Below are 23,820 nucleotides of genomic sequence, written 5' to 3'. Positions count from 1 at the left end.
CCGGGGTCTCGGCTGCCGGGGGTAGCCGAGACCCCAGAGAACATGATTCGGGGTTTTTTTAACCCACCCCGCATTTGCGATCGCCGGTAATTAACCGTTTACCGGCGATCGCAAAAAAAAAAAAAAACGCGATCTCTTTAATTTCTCTGTCCTCCGATGTGATCGCACATCGGAGGACAGAGAAAAGGGGTCCCAGGTAGCCCCCCAATACTTACCTATCTCCCCCGATGCTCCTCGTGGCTCCCGGTGGGCGCCGCCATCTTCAAAATGGCGGGCGCTTGCGCAGTGCGCCCGCCGGCCGGCCCCGCGAGAATCTTTGGGGTCTTGGCTGCCGGGGGTAGCCAAGACCCCAAAGAGCATGATCGGGGTCGGTTTTGCGATCGCCGGTAATTAACTGTTTACCGGCGACCGCAAAAAAAAAAAAAAAGTCAAAGTGTAATTCTCTGTCCTCTGATGTGATCGCACATCAGAGGACAGAGAAATAGGGGGATTCGGGGACCCTGCCATACTCACCTGTGTCCCTGGGTCCTCCTGCTGCTCCTCCTGGCCGCCGGCAAAAGAAAATGGCGGGCGCATGCGCAGTGCGCCCGCCATCTGTCTCCATCTGCCGGCCGGCAGGAGAAGAGCAGTTGGGGCTAAAATTAGGGTTAGGGGTAGGGTTAGGGGTAGGGTCAGGGGTAGGGTCAGGGTTAGGGCTAGGATTAGGGTTAGGGCTAAATTTAGGGTTAGGGTTGGGGCTAAAATTTAGAGTTAGGGTTGGGGCTAAATTTAGGGTTAGGCTTCTTTCACACTTACGTCGGTACGGGGCCGTCGCAATGCATCGGCCCGACATACCGACACACGTTGTGAAAATTGTGCACAACGTGGACAGCGGATGTAGTTTTTCAACACATCCGCTGCCCAATCTATGTCCTGGGGAGGAGGGGGCGGAGTTACGGCCACGCATGCGCGGTCAGAAATGGCGGATGCGACGTACAAAAAAACGTTACATTGAACGTTTTTTTGTGCTGACGGTCCGCAAAAACACTGGTCCAGTGCACGACAGATGCGACGTGTGGCCATCCGTCACGATCCATTGGCAATACAAGTCTATGGGCAAAAAACGCATCCTGCGGGCACATTTGCAGGATCCGTTTTTTGTCCAAAACGACGGATTGCGACGGATGCCAAACAACGCAAGTGTGAAAGTAGCCTTAGGGCTAGGGTTAGGGTTGGAGCTAAAGTTAGGGCTAGGGTTGGGGCTAAAGTTAGGGTTAGAGTTTGGATTAGGGTTAGGGTTTGGATTAGGGTTGGTATTAGGGTTAGGTTTGGGACTAGGGTTAAGGTTAGGGTTGTGATTAGGGGTGTATTGGGATTAGGGTTAGGTTTGAGGTTAGGGTTGAGATTAGGATTAGGGGTGTGTTGGATTTAGGATTTTGATTAGGGTTATGGTTAGGGTTGACATTAGGGTTGTTTTGGGGTAAGGGTTGTGATTATGGTTAGGGTTAGTGATTAGGATTATGGATCAGGTTGGAATTAGGGTTAGGGGTGTGTTGGGGTTAGGGTTGGAGCTAGAATTGGGGGGTTTCCACTGTTTAGGTACATCAGGGGGTCTCCAAACACGACAGCCAATTTTGCGCTCAAAAAGTCAAATGGTGCTCCCTCCCTTCTGAGCTCTGCCGTGCGCCCAAACAGTGGGTTACCCCCACATATGGGGCATCAGCATACTCGGGATAAATTGGACAACAACTTCTGGGGTCCAATTTCTCTTGTTACCCTTGTGAAAATAAAAACTTGAGGGCTACAAAATCCTTTTTGTGGAAAAATATATATATATTTTTTTTATGACTCTGCATTATCAACTTCTGTGAAGCACTTGGGCATTCAAAGTTCTCACCACACATCTAGATAAGTTCCTTGGGGGGTCTAGTTTCCAAAATGGGGTCACTTGTGGGGGGTTTCTACTGTTTAGGTACATCAGGGGCTCTGCAATCGCAACATAATGCCCACAGACCATTCTATCAAAGTCTGCATTCCAAAAAGGCGCTCCTTCCCTTCCGAGCTCTGCCGTGCGCCCAAACAGTGGTTTACCCCCACATATGGGATATCAGCCTACTCAGCATAAATTGCACAATACATTTTGGGGTGAAAAGATCACTTTTGTGGAAAAAATATGATTTTTTTAATTTTCATGGCTCTACATTATAAACTTCTGTGAAGCAGTTGGGAGTTCATAGTGCTCACCACACATTTAGGTAAGCTCTTTGGGGGGGGCCTAGTTTCCAAAATGGGGTCACTTGAGGGGGGTTTCTACTGTTTAGGTACATCAGGAGCTCTGCAAATGCAACATGACGCCCGCAGACCATCCCATCAAAGTCTGCATTCCAAGCGGCGCTCCTTCCCTTCCGAGCCCCGATGGGTGCCCAAACAGTGCCCCCCCCCCCCCCCCCCACATATGGGGTATCAGCGTACTCAGGACAAACTGGTCAGAGTTTGGGGTCCAATGTCTCCTGTTAACCTTGAGAAAATAAAAAATTGCAGGCTAAAAATCATTTTTTAGGGAAAAAAAAGGATTTTTTATTTTCACGGCTCTACTTTATACATTTCTGTGAAGCACTTGGGGGTTTAAAGTGCTCATCACACATCTAGATAAGTTCCTTAAGGGGTCTAGTTTCCAAAATGGGGTCACTTGTGGGGCGTTTCTACTGTTTAGGCACATCAGGGGCTCTCCAAATGTGACATGGTGTCCGATCTCAATTCCAGCCAATTCTACATTGAAAAAGTAAAACGGCACTCCTTCTCTTCCAAGCTCTGCGGTGCGCCCAAACAGTAGTTTACCCCCATATATGGGGTATCGACGTACTCAGGAGAAATTGCACTATTTTTTTTAATTTTTACAAGTGTAAAAACAGATATTTAACCATAAATTGTATTATGCAATTTCTCCTGAACACGACAATACCCCATATGTGGGGGTAAACCACTGTTTGGGCGCACCGCAGAGCTTGGAAGAGAAGGAGTGCCGTTTTACTTTTTCAATGTAGAATTGGCTGGAATTGAGATCGGACACCATGTCACGTTTGGAGAGCCCCTGATGTGCCTAAACAGTAGAAACCCTCCACAAGTGACCCCATTTTGGAAACTAGACCCCCCAAGGAACTTATATAGATGTGTGGTGAGAACTTTGAATGCCCAAGTGCTTCACAGAAGTTTAGAATGCAGATTCGTGAAAATAAAAAATATTTTTTTTTTCCCACAAAAAAGATATTGTAGCCCCCAAGTTTTTATTTTTACAAGGGTAACAGGAGAAATTGGATTCCAAAAGTTGTTGTCCAATTTATCCTGAGTACGCTGATGCCCCATATGTGGGGGTAACCCACTGTTTGGGCGCACGGCAGAGCTCAGAAGGGAGGGAGCACCATTTGACTTTTTGAGCGCAAAATTGGCTGTCGTGTTTGGAGACCCCCTGATTTACCTATACCGTGGAAACCCCCCAATTCTAACTCCAAACCTAACCCCAACACACCCCTAACCCTAATCCCAACCTGATTCATAATCCTAATCACAACCCTAATGATAATCACAACCCTTACCCCAAAACAACCCTAATGTCAACCCTAATCAAAACCCTAATCAAAACCCTAAATCCAACACACCCCTAATCCTAATCTCAACCCTAACCTCAAACCTAACCCTAATCCCAATACACCCCTAATCACAACCCTAACCTTAACCCTAATCCCAAACCTAACCCTAATTCCAAGCGTAACCCTAATGCCAACCCTAATCCAAACCCTAACCCTAATCCCAACTCTAACCCTAACTTTAGACGCAACCCTAGCCCTAACTTTAGCCCCAACCCTAAGGCTACTTTCACACTTACGTCGTTTGGCATCCGTTGCAATCCGTCGTTTTGGACAAAAAACGGATCCTGCAAATGTGCCCGCAGGATGCGTTTTTTGCCCATAGATTTGTATTGCCGACGGATCGCGACGTGCACTGGATCAGTTGTGTTTTGGCGGACCGTTGGCTCAAAAAATCGTTCAATGTAACGTTTTTTTCTACGTCGCGTCCGCCATTTCCAACCGCGCATGCGTGGCCGTAACTCCGCCCCCTCCTCCCCAGGACATAGATTGGGCAGCGGATGCGTTGAAAAACTGCATCCACTGCCAACGTTGTGCACAATTTTCACAACGTGCGTCGGTATGTCGGGCCGACGCATTGCGACGGCCCCGTACCGACGCAAGTGTGAAAGAAGCCTAAAACTATATTTAGCCCCAACCCTAACCCTAAATTTAGCCCTAACCCTAACCCTAGCCCTAATTTTAGCCCCAACTGCCTTCTCCTGCCGGCCGGCAGATGGCGACAGATGGCGGGCGCACTGCGCATGCGCCCGCCATTTTGTTTCCCAAAGAAGACGCCGGCGGGCAGGAGAGGACCCAGGATGACCCAGGGACACCGGTAAGTATAATAGGGTCCCAAAATCCCCCTATTTCTCTGTCCTCTGATGTGCGATCACATCGGAGGACAGAGAAATTAAAAGGGAAATCGCAGTTTGTTTGTTTGTTTTTTTTGCGATCGCCGGCAAACGGTTAATTACCGGCGATCGCAAAAGCGGGGTCGGTAAAAAAAAAACCCCGAATCATGTTCTCTGGGGTCTCGGCTACCCCCGGCAGCCGAGACCCCGGAGAAAATCGGACTCTGGGGGGCGCTATTTACTTTTTCCACAGCGCCGTTAAGTAACGGCGCTGTGGTTTAAGTACCCTTAACTGCCGCCGTTAAAAGGCGTATCGGCGGTCGTCAAGGGGTTAAGGACACATGTAAATATAAAAACAAAAAAAAAAACACAACAATATTTTTCAGAAGATATTAAAATTAATTTTAAAATACAAAAGGATTTCAAATTGTAGTGTAAATATATAATAACTAAATCTAGGCACATATATTATGCGAGTATCAAAGCAAGACCAGTGGTAGAATACTATGGCTTTATCTCATATTCTAAAGATATTGTGCCACAATTAACAGCATTAGGGAAAAAAGATGTATGAATTCCCTTCAAGAAAAATTATATATTACAGTGCAAGTGCCTTTTGTATTGTTAAAATACCAATTTTAGGAGTAAAAAAAAAAAATATTCAAAGATAAAAAAAAATTAGGAACATTAATGACTAAATAATGTCATTGTTTATAGTATCCCATTCATAGAAATAGTATATATCCCATTAAAGTTCACAGAATTAATGGAGCCACGACTGGTCAGTGCAATGTATTCTGTAATCAGTATATTGTAAGTGTACTTAAATTAGGTAAAGTGCCACAACTCGCCGCTACCACCCTGTTACGCCTACAAGCTTCTTCCAATCGGGGTGTTAACAAGCTAATCATGTGAGCTCCCTTTTATGCTTAATGACACGGCTGCCTGGAGCATCAGTGTATCCAGGGGGTGCTACTCATGTGTCCCTATAGGATCTAGGATGTCACAAGGATCCATACATCAGCTGTGAAAAAGATCATATCTGATCGAAATGCGTTGCTTGATTATTTGTATCTACTGTATCAACATCCACGCTGTACAAGGACTTTGCATTTTTAATGGATAAATAAAGAATTGGAAATTTTAAAAGGAGCTGGAACTACAAATTTTCTTTCATGCTCTGGATTGAAGACACGTTGGGTCAGAACGAGTCCCGTGCACCTGTAAAGCGAATCTATGAGCTGGCTGAGGCTTTGCCTCTTCTTTTTATTCACTTTATACTTTAAAAACTACAGCGATTTGGTAGAAGGCTCCTGATTTTTTTCTCTCGTGTATAAAGTTTTTCAATATTCTATTAAGCTATCAAACAGCAAGATACATATTTTTTCAGGATCTATGGTTTTTGCTTACCTGTCGTACAGCCGAGAACTGGGATACCTGTTGTTGCTGCCATCGGAGGCTCGGTGAATATCCTTCAGGAGCAGGCTGACATCCGGACAGCTTAAAGAAAAGGAAAATCTCATCGTTAGGGGTCATTCACACGTTATGATTATTCTGATCAGAGTGTGGTCCAAGTATCATCCGTGTTTCTCGTACGTGGACAAATCAAAAAAGGTTTCTCCATTCTGACAATCCGCTAAAAAAATAAATAAATAAATTGCACTCGAATGTCATCATGGAATTTTTCCCAAGAACCATTGACTTGCATTGCTGATTTTAAGCACCTTCGGATCAAATTTGGACGTCTCAGTGATTTTCTGCTGACCAGATCCGCGAAAAATCACGAATGAGTGAATGGCCCCACAGACTATGAGCGCTATCCGTGAAGAACAACTATACATTAAGCCTAAAAAAAAAACAAGTTTTACACATCTGTTTTATATTCCACCTTACCAAACTTTGCAAATAGCGATGCATCTAGAACCAATGAATCATAACCAGCACTGACCGATGAATTCTGCAGCCAAATCTGATCATGATGCAAGATATCACTAAGCAAAAGCTGCACGACGTGAAGATGCAAGCGAGATGGAGACCAGCTATATTCACAGAAGGTGTTTACTGGTCTTCATGTTTCCTTCTTCTAAGTGGCTGCCACCAAGCTGTTCATGCCACCCCCGTCTTAGCATAACTGATAAAATAAACTTTTAACTTTTTCTGCGCTGTAAGCAAGTTAGATCAGAGTGGTACGAATGGGCAAGAGTATGGCATCCTCCGCACCTGTCAGCCACAGGGTCCGGTCACTTTGCCTTCTCATCAGGGTTAATAAACACCTACAGATAGAATAAGGCTCCACACCAGAGCAAATGATATTAAAAATAATATATATATATTTATTTTCAAGACAATAAAACAAGACCAAAAAAGGTCATTTAAAAAAAAAAAAATCAGGCGAGACTCACAAACACAGAAAAACAGGTGGATACCTGGAAGATAGGGATTTTTATGTACTCACCGTAAAATCCTTTTCTCCGAGCCACTCATGGTTGTTATGCGGCTGTCACTAGGAGGCTGACGCTAAAGGTACCTCACACTGAGCAAGTTTACAACGAGAACGACAACGATCCGTGACGTTGCAGCGTCCTGGATAGCGATCTCGTTGTGTTTGACACGCAGCAGCGATCTGGATCCTGCTGTGACATCGCTGGTCGGAGCTGAAAGTCCAGAACTTTATTTGGTCGTCAGGTCGGCGTGATTCGTCATGTTTGACAGCAAAAGCAACGATGCCTGCAATGTTTTTTCACAGAGCTAACAACCAGCGACAACGATAAGTACGTCACTGGACCGCTCCAACATTGTTCTGGAGTTGCTGTGTTTGACGTCTCTACAGCGACCTAACAGCGACGCTCCAGCGATCTAGTTTAGGTCGGATCGTTGTCTATATCGCTGGAGCGTCGCTAAATGTGACGGTACCTTTAGTTGAGACAAAAGTTAGCTCCTCCCCTGCAGTATACACCCTCATGCTGGCTTCCAGAGACCCAGTTCAGTGTAAAAGCAGTAGGAGATTATTAACAACATATAACATAATATTAGAGTACAACAAATTAGAGTAAGCAAAGAGCCAAAAAGAAAACAAGCCATAAGGCTAACAGAGTGGGAGCGGTGTCCCCCAATGAGTGACTCGGAGAAAAGGATTTTACGGTGGGTACACAAAAACCCTATTTCTCCTTCACAAATTGGGGGACACAATTTAACCAAATAACTCCGTGTACCATCTTACTATAAATGTGCAACAGCCGCTTGCAGAACACGTCTTCCAAGGTCCGCATCCGCAGAAGATTGAGTGTGGACATTGTAGTGCTTCGTGAAGGTATGCAGGCTGGACCATGTTGCGGCCTTGCAAACCTGCTCTGCCGACACCTGGTGCCGAAGGGCCCAGGAAGCACCCATCGACCGAGTTGAGTGAGCCCTAATCCCCGCCGGGATAGGTCTGCACCTGACCTGATAAGATTCTTGAATAGCTGATCGGATCCATCTGGCTATCGTGGCTTTAGAAGCGGCTAAACCCTTTCTGTTACCCCCCGGGAGTACAAAAAGGGAGTCCGATTTGCGGAAGGGGGCAGTCCTAGAAACGTACCTCCTGAAGGCCCTTACCACGTCCAAGGTGTGAAGGGCCTTTTCAACCCTATGTCTTGGCTGTGGGCAGAAGGAAGAACGATGTCTTCGTTAAGGTGGAAGGATGAAACCACCTTGGGAGAAAAAGACGGAGATGGATGTAGGACTATGGATGGTGACAGGAAGGGCGCCCGGCAAGAGAGGGCGGCCAACTCAGACTCGCCTGATAGAGGTTACTGCCACAAGGAAGGCGACCTTCCAGGAGAGGACAATCAGCGAGACATCCTGTAGAGGTTCAAAAGGGGACTCCTGAAGAACACTCAGGACCAAGTTAAGATCCCACGTCTCTAACGGCATTCTATAGGTGAAGGGGGGGGGGGGGGCAGGGGGACTACGTGGGAGACCCCCTGAACGAAAGTCCTGACTTGCAGGTTAGCAGCAATCTTACATTGGAACAACACAGATAATGCCGAGATCTGACCCTTGAGAGAACTGAGCGCCAGACCGGAATCCAAGCCGGACTGGAGAAATTAAATAATGGAGGGAATAGAGAAGGCGAGAGGGGGACGTCCACAGAGCCTGTACCATGAGAAGAAGGCTTTCCAGGTGCGGAGATAAATGCGAGAGGAAGACATCTTGCGAGCGCCAATCATGGTGGCAATGACTTGCTGGGAGAAACCAGCTTGAGTTAGGATCCAGGTTTCAACAGCTACGCCGTTAAACGTAGGGCCCCTGAGTTCTGGTGGTAGATCGGCCCTTGGCGAAGCAGATCTGGGCGATCTGGTAGCCGCCAGGGAACGTCAGATACGAGTTGAACGAGCTCCGCGTACCACGCTCGACGTGGGGAATCTGGGGCAACTGGGATCAAAGGAACCCCCTCCATCTTGATTTTCTCTATTACTTTCGGTAGTAAAGGAAGCAGAGGAAACGCGTACAGGAGATGGAACTGATGCCATGGGAATATCAGTGCGTCAACCCAGATGGCTTGAGGATCCCGGGAACACGCTATGAAGTTGGGAACCTTTGCGTTCAGTCTGGACACCATCAGATCCACATCTGGAGTCCCCCAGCGAAGACAAATCTGCTGGAAGACTTCCGGATGGAGTTCCCACTCCCCCGTGGCGAGACCCTGATGGCTGAGAAAGTCCGCCGCCCAGTTTCCGACGCCTGGAATGTGCACTGCAGAAATGGTGGAGCGGTTGTGCTTGGCCCAGCGGAGAATGCGAGAGACTTCCCGCATCGCCGCCCTGCTGCGGGTACCCCCCTGATGGTTTATGTACGCCACCGCTGTCACATTGTCTGATTGAATTGGAATTGGGTGACCCCCAAGGAGGAAGTGAAAATGTCTCAGGGCAAATCTGATTGATCGAATCTCCAAGATGTTTATCGAAAGTCTCGACACCCGAATCATCCAACATCCCTGGGCAGTGTGGTGGCGAAATACCGCTCCCCAACTGAGGAGACTGGCGTCGGTAGTTACCACCAGCCAGTGAATTGGGAGAAAAGACCTTCCCTGGCTGAGAGATGACTCCAAAGGCCACCATTTGAGCGCTTGCCTGATCCGCGGGGGCAGAGGACACGGCCGATCGAGGGATAAGGGACTCCTGTAGTTGGGTGAAGGGAACCGCTTCCATTGCGGCCACTATTTGCCCCAGGATCCTCATGGCAAAACGAATGGAATGAGGGAAGGGACGACAAAGTGTCCGGGTTCCCTGTTGAAGCGCTTGGGCCTTGGACCGAGGAAGCAGGACCAGCCCCTTGGACGTGTCCAGGATCATGCCTAGGAAGGAGATCCGTCGGGTTGAACAGGGGAGGACTTGTCCAAGCTGATTAGCCAGCCCAGGCATGAAAGGTTATCCAAGGTAATGCGGACGCTTGCTTCACAGGCATGATAGACCTCTTTATCAAAGGTCCGTCCTATGTATGGCAACACGACCACTCCTCAGGAATGAAGAATGGCCATGACCACCGCCATGACCTTTGTGAATACCCTGGGCGCGGTGGCAAGGCCAAAGGGTAAGGCCGTGAATTGAAAATGGTCCTCTTGGATGGCAAAACGCAGGAACCTTTGATGTGGCGGGAAGACTGAGATATGGAGATAAGCATCTTTGATGTCTATTGATACTAAAAATTCTCCTCTCTCCATTGAGGATATGACTGACCGGAGGGATTCCATCCTGAAGTGCCGGACCCTTACATATTTGTTTAGGAGCTTTAGATCCAAAATAGGGCGCACCGTCCCATGCTTATTTGCAACGACGAAGAGGTTTGAGTAAAAACCTCAATGTCTCGTGTTCTGGAACCGGAACAATGACCCCGTTTTGGCGGAGAGACTCGATGGCACGGTGAAGCACAGGAGACTGAGCTCCTGAACTTGGAAGACGAGAGGGAAAAAACCGAGCTGGAGGGGAGGCGGAGAATTCTATTTTGTAGCCGGAAGACTCTAGGTCTCTGACCCATTCGTCGTGGATGACGGAAAGCCAGACATGTTGAAAGAGAAGCAGGCGTCTGCCTACTTTGGTGGTGTCGACCGGAAGACAATCTGAGTGGGATACAAGTATGCACCCTGGATACATGCACGTTCAACATGCACGTTCAATATCGCATATCAGGAATAAAAAAATAAGCAAAATATTTTGCTTATTTTTTATTCCTGATATGCGATATTGAACGTGCATGTATCCAGGGTGCATACTTGTATCCCACTCAGATTGATGAGCACACACAGGACTGAATATAGGACTGAGTATAGTACTTATCTATGAGAAGGGAATGAGGGATTGGCCTCAGATATATCGGGCTCTGATGTATATTGGTTCAATTTAAAAGAAACCATACTTGATATCTGATATAGCATACATTTTTTCTTACATTTGTATTTTTGTAATTTTTGTTGAACTCTTTTGTTTTCATATTTTGTTAATATCTATTACGTTATATGCTGAATTTATATGGTATCCAGGGTGTAAATTTATATACTACCCAAATACATGAACACCCTTTGAGTGAGCCAATATATCTGTTATTTCGGATCTGAGATACTCTGTTTAGGCATTTGCCCAATGCATGGGTCCTGTGTACAGGTCTGCTTCTAATGACATACAGGTCATGTGCTAATAAAAACAGTGACACATTGGTATATACACTAGAGGTATATTTTCTATGACCTCTGAGTATTTATGAGCACAATACATCTGTGCCCTACTGTACCCCAAATTTTGATTTTTTGAATATTGCTTGGGCATCATTATCTATACCTTAAACACCTTCTTTATCAAGCAATATATATAATATTTCGGTTGACAGAGCCTTGGGGCACAAGCAACTTAGTGACCTTTACGCAACATCATTTTTCTGCTGCGTTGTTTTTAGTATTTTTTGTATGTTTTGTTACACATTTTTTCACTTTTTTTACACCTTTTTTCACGTTTTTGGTTAGTGTGACCTTGTTGGTCAATTTGTGTGTATGTCTGTGGGGTACCTGGGCGTGGGTAGTTGACAGGGCCTAATAGGGCAAGAAGGGACAGTCGACGTGGAGCGGGGGCGCCATATCGCAATTTAGGGTGCCAACCTCCGCTGCTAGGTAGGTGAAAGCTACTATAGGGCCACCTCATAGGGACTGTGTTAGGAATACAGGTGCTATTCCTCCCTGCAATTTTTTCTGACCTACCCAAACCCAGATGTTTGATGTTGGTAGCATACATTCTAGTATATTTATTGTTTATGAGAATTTTAGATATTACTAATAAAGTATTTTTTTAGGATATTGCGTTTTCTTTGGTTGTTTAATTGAGTATATCCTGATAGTATTCTAGTTGGTTGTTTTTTTCTAGTGATATGGCAGGGTTTCTATCGGGATCCTTGAACACGAGCAGTTGGTTGGATGAAGCTAGGGAAGTGTTCTCTGAGGCAGAAGGAGATACGGGCCCAACTGGAAGCCCAAGTTTAAAAACGCTCTTTTCGGATCTCCAAACCACCTATAAAGAGAATATAAAATCCTGGTGGGAAACTTAATCACTGGATAATTATATAAAGCAGGGTATCGTTCCACGTGGTTTACGAATCAACATTACTCCAGCCCAGAGAGTTAGGTCTGATAGACTGACTGTTAGAAAGGTGGGAAAAGGAATCCATCGCTTCTTCCTTAAGATTCATGCAAATTCTTTTGGATGAAGAAAAAGGGACTTTTAAAGTCTCCTCTAAAAAACTAAGAGAACAAATTGATGAGACCCTTAAACACAAATCAGTGGGGGACTTTGCCAGCAAGGAAGAAAATCTTAAACTAGCGGTAGATAAATATAAAGCCGCTCTTAAAGAAAGGAAACACAAAAAATTCCTTAGAGACCTCACTGAGTTAAAAGAAAAGAGGGCCTATTTGTTCACTGATACTAGCGTCGGCAATAGCAGACCTTCTATCAGGGCGGATGTCTCCTCTTCAGATGTAGAGACATCTGACTCTGACTACCAGCCAAGAGACACGTTTAGACCCTATAGACGATTCAAGCCTAAAAATAAAAGGGGCAATTCTGCAAGATGGCGAGGGCCAGCACGTGGGGAAACAAATATGCCGTCCTCTTCTGGTACTCCCTCTGCTGCTCCGTCTTTTTTTTTTTTTATCAGATAGATTTTTATTATCCGCAAAGAATAAACAATCAGAATATTTCTCATGGCAATGTTTCATTAAACATTTACAGATAACTTTTTCCCCCCCGACCCAGAGCTCCCCCACCCTGCCCAACCCGAGACCTCAGCCAGAGCCACCCCACTTCCCATCATCATACAACCATTTGAATAAACATCCGTTATATTTCCATTGAATACTAGGTTCCCTATATTCTCATTTATCATCCTAATTCAAGTCCATCCACGGTTGCCACAGCTTGTGGAAGATGTCCAGCTTATTCCTTTTGGTGTAGATACTTTTCTCCAAAGTAAGTATATGCTCCGCTTGCTTAAGAAAGTCTCTTCTTGTTGGAGGTTCCTCTCTAATCCAAAATTTGGCGATCAATTTCCTAGCAATGAATAACAATTGTGCAATAGCTATTTTAAACATGTTGTCCGTAACAATTTCCTCCACATATCCCAATATGCAAGTCAGTGGAACCCTAGGGACAGAACATCCATACACCAGTTCAATACGATTTAAAACAACTATCCAGAAGGAGGACAGTCTAGGGCACTGCCACATCATATGCAATATCCCCGCCTGGGATTGTGAGCACCGAGGGCAGTCCGAGTTCTGCCTAAGCCCAGCCTTGAACAACCTGTCAGGGGTTCTATAGGCCCTATGGATTACGAATAACTGTGATAGCCTGCCTGGTTCACTCATTGATATCTTGGGCACATATTCTAGGACCGACTCCCATCTATCATTGTCAATTATTCCCAATTCAGCTTCCCATTTCCCTTTGGCTCGGATGGGATATTTTTCCAGGAAAGAAAAAAGTAGAAACCCATATATTTCTGAAATCGCCCCCTTCGTGCAGCTATTCTTAAGGATATAGTCGATCATGAGATCAATCTGTACCACTATGGCTCCCCTTTTATTCTGTGCCTGATAAGCATGAGAGATACGATTATACTGGAACAATTCAGACCGTGGCAACTGAAATTCTTCCTGCAACTCCTCAAATGTTTTAAGTCTGCCCTGACTTATCAGCTGCCCCAGCCATTTAATACCTGCTGCAGACCAAAAGTGAAAACCCTCCCTCTGCCTAAATTCCGGTAGATAAATGTTGTCCCAAATAGGCGAGAATCTGGTGAACCCACTCACTTCCCTAATGAGTTTGACTTTTTCCCATACTCTGTGAATTAATTTGATAGTGCACCCATGTGAACCCATTTTTTTGAATTGTCCTCCCTCCAAACTGTCACTCAAAACGTCTGCCTGTAGTAAGAACCTCAAGCTATTAGGTATTTGCACACTCCCTGCCTCCTCCCCCCATCCTTTGAGATGTTGACACTGTGCTGCTAAGAAGTATAGCCATGGATTAGGAAGTGCAAGACCCCCCTCTGTTTTGGCCCTCTGAAGTATCTCCTGTTTAAACCTAGGACTCTTTCCTCCCCATATTAATTCCCCAAACAAAGACCTAATCTTACGGAATCTGCATTGTGTAATCCAAATGGGAGAGTTATGTAGCACGTACAACAACTGTGGCATTACAATCATCTTTAAGAGGTTCACCCTACCAACCACCGATAAATGTAATTTGTTCCATGCCGCAATCTTGGTACGAATTTTCTGCATTAATGGACTTAAATTCAGTTCCTCAAAGGTAGTTAGAGGAAGAGCAATCTGAATACCCAAATATTTGAATTTTTGAACAATCTTTAATTTTGTGGTTATCGCCCTCTCTCCACTGCCCATACTGTCCCCCTCAATCAACAACATACAAGACTTATCCCAGTTTATTGTGAGACCCGAAAACCGACCAAACTCCTCAATCAAAGCAACCGCATTGCACAGGGACCTTTCAGAATCCTCCAGGAACAACAAAATATCGTCAGCATATAATGCAATTTTGTCTTCCCTCCTACCATAGATGTAACCTCTAACCTCCTGAGCACCTCTTATTTTAGCCGCTAACGGCTCCACGGCCAGAGCGAAGAGCAACGGGGACAGCGGACACCCCTGTCTGGTACCCCTAAACAGCGGGAAACTCTCTGACAAATTATTATTAACTCTAATTTTTGCCATTGGGAACGAGTACAGCAACTTAACCCAGGAGATGAATTTTGGACCAAACCCCAGGCGATCCAGTACCGACCACAAGTAACTCCACTCCACACAATCAAAGGCCTTGTGGGCATCTAAAGACACCACAACTCTTTTTCCGGCATTGTCTGCAGGAATTTGCATATTTAAAAATAGCCTTCTCAAGTTAATTGCCGTGGATTTATTGGGCATAAAGCCAGACTGGTCTGGGTGAATCAATTTATCGATCACTTGGGTCAGCCTGTTCGCCAGGGCCTTCGCCAAAATCTTTATGTCAGCCGTTAGAAGTGAAATTGGTCTATACGACTCCGGCTGTTGAGGATCTTTATCAGCTTTAGGAATAACCACCACGATGGCCTCTCTCATTGATGGGGGCAGCACTCCCCTCTCCAACGACTCAGAGAACACTCGCTCCAATTTGGGCATTAACTCTGCATTAAGAATTTTATAAACCTCTACTGGGATACCGTCCGTCCCCGGAGCCTTGCCCCCCGCCATATTCGCCAAAGCCGCCTTCAATTCTTCCTCCCCAAGCGGTCTATCCATCCACTCCCTTTCCTCTCTACCTAGTCTGGGTAAGTCAACCTCTTTCAGATATCTATTCATTTCCTCAGGACTTTTATCCACCCTAGAGGAATATAATTTACTATAAAATCTCCGAAAAACGTCTAAAATTTCCCCCCCCTGAGTAACCGTTTTACCTTCCTCTGTTCTTATGGAGTATACATGTGAAGAATCCCGCTGCGCAGAAACCACCACCGAGAGCAAATGTCCTACCTTCTCTCCCTCAGAATAAAATGTTTCCTTTTGAAAGGCTCTCAACCTATCTGCCCTACGCATATGGAGTTCATCGACCGCTACCTGAGCCGCCCTCATACGAAGTTGTGCTTCTCTTGAATTCTGAGAGGCCAGTGTCTCTTCCGCCACCCTCAGTTCCTCCATCACTGCATTGTCTTGAATTTTAGACTTAGTTTTATGTCTCGAGATGTCCCGGAATAAAATTCCTCTCAGGTATGCCTTCATGGTGTCCCACACTACAAGATTCCCCGCACTCCCTTCATTTATCCTGAAAAACTCCCCGAGTTCAGTTCCCACCTGTTCCATATCCAAATACTGTAGCCAGGAGGGGTGAAATTTCCATCCCAACCCCGTCAGACCACTCTTCCCAGTCATTTGTACAGAGACCAGTACTGGGCTATGGTCCGATATTACTCTAGGCCTATACTCCACCTCATGTATTAGATTATTCACCCCCCCATTTCCCAAAGCCACATCAATGCGAGATAAAGATCCGTATGTTGCTGAATAACATGAGTAGGCATATGTCCTAGGATTACGCACCCGCCACAAATCTATCCATCCTATTTCTCTTAGATAATTTCCAAAAGGAGTAGAGTTCCCTTCACTTCTCAACTCTGCATGTCTACCCTTGTCCCAGTGATCATTAGATATATTGTTCACATCCCCCACTATAAGGAGGGGCACCCCATCCCACCTACCCGTAATTTCCAGAATCTCCTGTATCTTTTTCTTGGAATATGGTGGTGGAATATAAATTGACACAATACAAATTAACCTGTTAAATATCTTGCATACTAAAAACACAAATTGGCCGTCTTTACTGCTCCGTCTTTTTTAGAGAATCGAGATATAAGATATCATCTGAGGGGACGAACAGTGACGCACTAATGATGGGCAGCATCTCTGATACCATCACGAGACGCCACATGAATGGCGAAGGGAAGAACGACATCATTAACTTATCCAATCACATCCTGACGGAACCCGAAAAAAACTATCTTGCAGGCGGGGCTCTCTTTTGTTCCCACAACCAGCTTTGATCCTTTTACATGGGTCAAGGATATAAACTTATTCCTGAGGAAACTAAGGTGGAAAAAGTTTTTTGCAAACAGTGATCGTAATAAGTGTCAACAGCTTGGCATCCTGCCAGAGGATTTTGAAGATGTATGCCTTTTGGCAGACCTGGCAGAGGAGGGGGACAGAAATCCGGGGGAAGGTCCTTTTACCGACCTGAAACGGAGAAGTACTAAAATGCCGCCCCCTTGTGATCACGGAATTATTGAGGCCTTTGAAAAGCTGGTTGTGGATGAAATAAAGAGAATTAACCCTAAACACAGGTCAGCTAACCCCAATATATCTAGGGAAGAAAAAACAGGATTTTTGGTTGCTTACCGTAAAATCTGTTTCTTGGAGCCTCCATTGGGGGACACAGGAACCATGGGGTGTATGCTGCTGCCACTAGGAGGCTGACACTATGCAAATAAAAAAAGTTAGCTCCTCCTCTGCAGTGTACACCCCACCGACTGGCATTATACTCTTCAGTTAGTGAGAAAGCAGTAGGAGATAAATAACAAGGTTGAAAACCATAACCAGAAACTTGAGAACTGTAAACGTGAGAACAGTCATAGAACATAGAAATTGAGAAACATTGGGAGGGAGCTGTGTCCCCCAATGGAGGCTCCAAGAAACAGATTTTACGGTAAGCAACCAAAAATCCTGTTTTCTTTATCGCCTCTCATTGGGGGACACAGGAACCATGGGACGTCCCAAAGCAGTCCCTAGGGCGGGAAAAACAGACTTCCATCAGGCCAGAGGACTCACCCCTGCTGCCTGCAGGATCCTTCTGCCTAGGCCGGCGTCCGCCGAAGCATAGGTATGGCCCTTGTAAAATTTGGCGAACGTGTGGATGGAACACCAAGTTGCCGCTTTGCAAAGCTGTAGGGCGGAAGCCCTGTGGTGCACCGCCCAGGAGGCGCCGACTGCCCGGGTAGAGTGAGCCTTAATCCCAGGAGGGGGCACTCTGTTCTTGACCCGGTAAGCCTCCAAATTTGCCATTCTGATCCAGCGAGCAATAGTCGCTTTAGAAGCCGGTTGGCCTCTGCGCGTGCCATCAGGAATGACGAAAAAAAAAGAATCCGTCTTCCGGAAAGTGGACGTTCTGTCCAGATAGATCCTCACTGCCCTGACGAGGTCCAGCTTGTTCAACGATCGCTCCAGAGGATGAGTCGGAGCTGGACAAAAGAAAGGTAGAACGATGTCCTCGTTGAGGTGGAAGGTGGAAACCACCTTAGGAAGAAAAGAAGGTGGAGGCCGGAAGACCACCTTGTCCTGGCGAATGACCAAAAACGGAGGACGGCAAGACAGGGCCGCCAGCTCGGAAACGCCGTGAATAGACGTGATGGCCACAAGAAAGGGCACCTTCCAAGATAAAACCGATAGAGGAATCTCCCTAAGAGGTTCAAAGGGGGAAACCCTCAGAACGTCCAGTACCAGGTTTAAGTCCTCTGCGTCCACAAGGGCTCTGTACGGCGGGACAGCGTGGGCTACTCCTGGAAAGAAGGTCTTAACCTGTGGCCGAGAGGCCAAGTTCTTCTGAAAGCGGATGGCAAGCGCAGAAACCTGGCCCTTTAGAGAGCTAAGAGCCAGGCCCGAATCCAGTCCTGCCTGAAGGAAGGCTAAAAGAGAAGGCAGGGAAAAAACCATAGGCGGAACGCGGTTGGATTCGCACCAACGGAAGTAAGCCTTCCAGGTACGGTAGTAGATCCTGGAAGACGAAGGCTTCCGAGCCTAAATCATGGTGTGAATCACCCGGACTGAAAGGCCGGACGCTCTTAGAACCGCGGTCTCAACAGCCACGCCGTTAAACTGAGCGACCGAGAATTCGGGTGGCAGATCGGACCCTGGGACAGCAGATCGAGCCTGTCTGGAAGGCGCCAGGGAGTGTCCGCGAGAAGGTTGACGAGCTCCGCGAACCAAGCTCTCCTGGGCCAATCCGGGGCGATCAGGATGACCGACACCCCTTCCGCTTTGATCTTCAACCGTTTGGGAAGAAATGGAAGGGGTGGGAACAGGTAGGGCAGCTCGAACTGAGACCAAGGAATGGCCAGAGCATCGACGCCCACTGCGAGAGGATCACAGGACCTGGAGACGAACTGCGGAACCTTCCTGTTGATTCGAGACGCCGTGAGATCCACGTCCGGAGTGCCCCATCAAAGACCAATCTGATGGAAGACCTCCGGATGCAAGGACCATTCCCCTGCCGCGAGGCCCTTGCGGCTGAGGAAGTCGGCGGCCCAGTTGTCCACGCCGGGGATATGCACCGCGGATATCACCGGAACCGTTGCCTCTGCCCAGAGGAGGATCTTAGATACCTCGGCAAGGGCCAAGGAGCTCCGGGTCCCCCCCTGATGGTTGACATATGCCACAGCCGTGGCGTTGTCCGTCTGGATCCGGACTGGAAGGCCACTGAGGATCCTTTCCCAGTGGCGGAGGGACAGAAAGATGGCCCGAATTTCGAGGACATTGATTGGCAGAGATGACTCCTGCGACGACCAACGGCCCTGAACCGTCAGGTGGCGAAAAACTGCACCCCAGCCGAACAGGCTGGCGTCCGTTGTCACCACCTGCCAGTGAACTGGAAGGAAGGACCTGCCCTGGGAGATGAGAGGTGACGTCAGCCACCAGTTGAGGGACCGCTTGACCCGAGAAAAGAGTCTGTTTGGCCGATCCAGGGAGAAGACAGACCTGTCCCACTGAGACAGAATGGCTTGCTGAAAAGGTCGCGAATGAAATTGGGCGAAGAAATCGCTTCCAATGTAGCTACCATCCTCCCCAGAACCTTCATGGCCGATCGGAGGGAGGGAGGCCGAGGACCCTGGAGCAAGCGTATGTCCCGACAAAGAGTGGATCTCTTGTCTTTGGGAAGGAAGACTCTGGTCTGACGAGTGTCGAAAAGCATGCCCAGAAAGATGATGCGCTGAGAAGGAATAAGGCAGGACTTCTTCCGGTTGACCAGCCACCCGAAACGGGCTAAGGTGTCGAGAACAATAGACAGGCTTTCGTGAGCCTGAGCAAAGGACGGAGCCTTGAGGAGGATGTCGTCGAGGTATGGACATAGGACCAAGCCTCTGACTCTCAAGATGGCCATCAGCGCCGCCATGATCTTCGTGAACACCCTTGGCGCTGTTGCGAGACCGAACGGCAGGGCGACGAATTGAAAGTGTTCTCGTTGCACTGCGAAGCGCAGGAGACGGTGATGTCCGGGAAATATCGGGACATGGAGGTAGGCGTCCTGGATATCTATTGAGCCTAGAAATTCCTGGGCCTCCATGGAAGCAATTATCGAACGAAGGGATTCCATCTTGAAGTGTCTCAGGCGAACTCTCCTGTTCAGCAATTTGAGGTCCAGAATGGGGCGAACCTTGCCGTCTTTTTTCGGTACCACAAAAAGGTTCGAGTAGAAACCCGTGAACCGTTCTTTCTCTGGGACGGGAACGATTACCCTGGATTTGAGCAGAGAAGCGATGGCTGCGAAGAAGCCCGGAACTAGAGCGGGATCTCTTGGAGGACGGGATTGGAAGAAACGATCCCTGGGTCAGGAGGTGAACTCTATCTTGTATCCCGAGGATACAACTTCAATGACCCCTGCGTTCTCTACTGCGGAAAACCAGACGTCCCTGAAAAGGAGAAGACGGCCGCCCAACCTGGGAGTTGGGCTGGAGTCTTGCCAAGAGTCATGCGGAGGTGGATCTTCCAGTCCTGGGTCTGGAGGATCTACCCTGGGAGTAGCGAGGACGCCAGGACGGAGTGGGCCTAAAGGCCACCGCATTCTTCTCTTGACGTGCCTGTGGCCTCTGTTGCTGCTGGGAATGGGAGCTTGACGCAGCAAAGCGACGAAAAGGCCGAAAAGAGCAAAAGTGCCATCTAGGAGGAGGGCGACGAGGCTTAGCCTGGGGGAGAAGAGAACTTGTACCCCCGGTGGCGTCCTTAATGATTTGGTCCAGCTGGGAACCAAAGAGACGAGAGCCCTGGAAGGGCAGACTAGTGAGGGACTTTTGGAAGACAAGTCCGCCTGCCAGGCCTTGAGCCAAACAGTCCGGCGGATGGCAACGGCATTGCTGGAAGCCTGAGCCGCACAAGACGCGACATCCAGGGAGGCGGAGACCAGGTATTCACCGGCGTGGGAAATCTGGTTGGCAAGTTCCGCTAATTGCGCGGGAGGCGCCCCGTCCAGGATACCTCGCCGTAGATCCTTGGCCCATTTTGAGATGGATTTTGAGGCCCAAGTGGAAGCAAAAGCTGGACATAGAGCCGCTGAAGCCGCTTCCAAGGCAGATTTCGCGAAGGATTCTATAACTCTGTCGTTAGAATCCTTCAGAGATGCTCCACCGGACAGTGGAGGCACCGTGTTTGTGAACACCCTGGAAACCGGGGGATCCACCGAGACCGTCCAATTGGCGGTAGGTTCTGGAGAAAAAGGATACAAAACACCAAGGCGTTTTCCACTCTGAAAACGACTGGTCGGGTTTGCTCTTTCTCTGTTCATGATTTTCTCGAATTCAGGATGAGGAGCAAAAAACTTGGAAGGTGGTTTAGCCCGTCTAAACGAAACCGCCTGATCTGCGGGTTCCGTAGAGGGATCCTTGATGCCACAGGTTTGGTTTATAGCTCCAATGATTCTGAACCATATCCCTCATAGTGGCGATTTGGTTAGAATCCAGCTCCGAAATATCATCCGAGGGCGCATAAGAAAGGGCACCTTCCCAGAGAACGCCTTGCCTGACTCAGGGGAGGACAACGCCTAACGCAGATGAGAACCGTGTGGCGAGATGGAGCGAGAAGAGGACTCAGACCGACGTTCCTGTCTGGACCTTTTGTGGCTTATCAAGAAGGGCTCGGACGGAGGCTCCTGTGACCCGCTGGCTACTGCGGGGGTCTGCAGAGGTAATCAATCCAGCACGGACACCAAAATTTGAGACACCCGTGTTAGATCGGCCACCGATTGTGACAGAGATGAGGCATATCACTCTCGGACGGTAGGAATAATTGTGTTGCTGCAGGCCTGACAGAGCGGAGATCTGAAGAAAAGCCAGAGGGTTAGGGGACAGCGGAGCAGAGGGGGGTGTCAGTCTGCAGTGCAGATACTCACGGCAGATGAGAAAACGGATACCAGGTAGAGGAAGCTGTCCAGCTGCGGTGGATCTCCGGAGAGAAGACGAGCCCCTGCTGCAATTCGCGCAGATGGTGACCGCTGGAAGGACGGGCATGATGTGCGCTCAGGAAGGTGCGGAGCGCGATGAGTTAAAATCCAGATGCCGAGCAGCGGCGTAGAGGAAGGGGAGGAGTCAGCTGAGATAGCGCCGGACAGATTGTCGGGCGGGAGAAAGCCCGCCCGATTAAAACGGAAGTGGGCGGAGCGCGGCACCGGAGGTAGGCCCCGGGAAGCGCCGGGGCCTAAATTATAAGCCGGCGACCGCCGGAAGTAATCAGCGGTGCGGGCACAGCCCGGCTAAGAGGCGCGGCAGCCGCCGCATGGAAAGGGGAGCGCTGCCGCCGACGCCGGAAGCAGGCCCCGGAAAAGCCGGGGCCTAGATTAGAAGCCGGCGGCCGCTGGAGGTAAACAGCGGGGCGGGCGCTGCCCGGCTAAGATGCACGGCAGCCGCCGCATAGAAAGGGGAGCGCTGCCGCCGGGGTCTATATTAGAAGGCGGCGGCGGCCGCTGGAGAGAACGGCGGGCCGCGAGCAGGCTCCTAAAAGGTACGGCCCCCCCAGATAGCCGCGCCGCAGGGTGAAAGGGTGCGGCCGCAGACAAGGCAGTGTGTCTGCCTGTAAAAGTGCGGCCACCGAGGGGAAGCTGCCGGACATCAGGGCAAACGATATGCCAGGAAAAGTGCCCGCAGTAATAGAAGTGCGGCCGCAGAAATAGCAGCGCGGCTGCCTGTAAGGCACCGCACCGCACAGTAAAGATGCAACCGCAGGAAAGGAAGGAATCCGCTTGTAAGGCGCCGTGGGAGAGCTGATTAGGGGAAAAAAATACTCACCTAAAATCCCACGCCGTCCGGTACTAACCTTAAAGCGTAGAAAGTATTAGACGTCCGTGGAGCTGGAGACGGACGTCCTCGTCTCCTCCAACCGACAGGCTCTGGAAGGCGAGTGGGTGGGGGACGGAGCCAGGACCGGACTTCTAAGCACGCTTGTGTGCTAGGCTCTTGGTCCTGGAGAGGGATCTATGAGGATACGGGGTGGCAGTACACGCCGTACTCATAGTCCGCATTGTGGGACTACAGGTGTGACTGCTCACCCTGTATCCCTCCGGAAACCTGAAAAGAAACGACGCACATTGAGGTAGATAAGGGTCTAATGAAAGACCCGTGTCCACCTCCTACTGACACTAAGCTAAACTGAAGAGTATAATGCCAGTCGGTGGGGTGTACACTGCAGAGGAGGAGCTAACTTTTTTTATTTGCATAGTGTCAGCCTCCTAGTGGCAGCAGCATACACCCCATGGTTCCTGTGTCCCCCAATGAGAGGCGATAAAGAAAGATGCGTTACAATGCCTTCAGTCTGACACCTCTTTGATCATAAAACCATCGGACAAAGGGGGGAACACTGTCCTTATGAATAGGGTAGAGTATGTCAGGATGTGTATGGATATCTTGGCTGATGAAACAACATATGAGGTGTTAAGTCGCGACCCATCCCCCGAGTATAAAAAGAGTCTAAATGATATCCTAACTAGAGCTCTGGAAGCCCATTTGATCTCAAAAAATGATTTGAACTTTCTGTTACCAAAGAGTCCTGTTATTGCAACATTTTATGCAATCCCAAAAATCCACAAGGGGTACCCCCCGCTTAAAGGTAGGCCAATAGTGTCAGGGATAGACGCTCTTGGACAAAACAGTAGCGTCTACCTTGACCAGGTGTTGAGGCCATTCGTTGTAGCCTTACCATCGTATACGAGAGATACAACTGATCTATTGACTAAACTGGATGGGGTCTCTGTGGAAGCAGGGACAATACTCATCTCAATAGATGTAGAGGCCTTGTACTCAAGTATTCATCATGAGGCGGGACTTAAGGCAGTTCAATACTTTCTGAATACACGAGGTAACCATCTGGCTCCACATAATGATTTTGTGATGACTTTGCTTGAGTATGTGTTGTGCCATAATTTTTTCCTATTTAATGGGAAGTTCTACCACCAGCTCAGGGGCACCGCTATGGGTAGCCCTTGTGCGCCCACTTACGCGAATTTGCTGCTGGGCTGGTGGGAGGACACGGTGGTCTTTGGGGA

The 23,820-nt window shown here is 48.2% G+C and overlaps 1 protein-coding gene across 2 annotated transcripts in view; it reads right to left on the bottom strand.

Moving 5' to 3' along the window:
* GEMIN2 (gem nuclear organelle associated protein 2) overlaps nt 1–23,820 on the bottom strand; it is an 84,219-nt gene that overhangs the window by 37,452 nt on the left and 22,947 nt on the right. For both annotated transcript variants that reach the window (XM_069730674.1, XM_069730666.1), the window contains exon 3: nt 5,867–5,956. In XM_069730674.1, coding sequence (XP_069586775.1) covers nt 5,867–5,956 — 90 coding nt within the window. The remainder of the gene's footprint in view (nt 1–5,866; nt 5,957–23,820) is intronic.

Source organism: Ranitomeya imitator, chromosome 1 (genome assembly GCF_032444005.1).
Source record: "Ranitomeya imitator isolate aRanImi1 chromosome 1, aRanImi1.pri, whole genome shotgun sequence".
NCBI classification, from domain to species: domain Eukaryota; kingdom Metazoa; phylum Chordata; class Amphibia; order Anura; family Dendrobatidae; genus Ranitomeya; species Ranitomeya imitator.
Note: the sequence above shows the minus strand (reverse complement) of the source record. Positions and strands in the feature narration are given on the sequence as shown.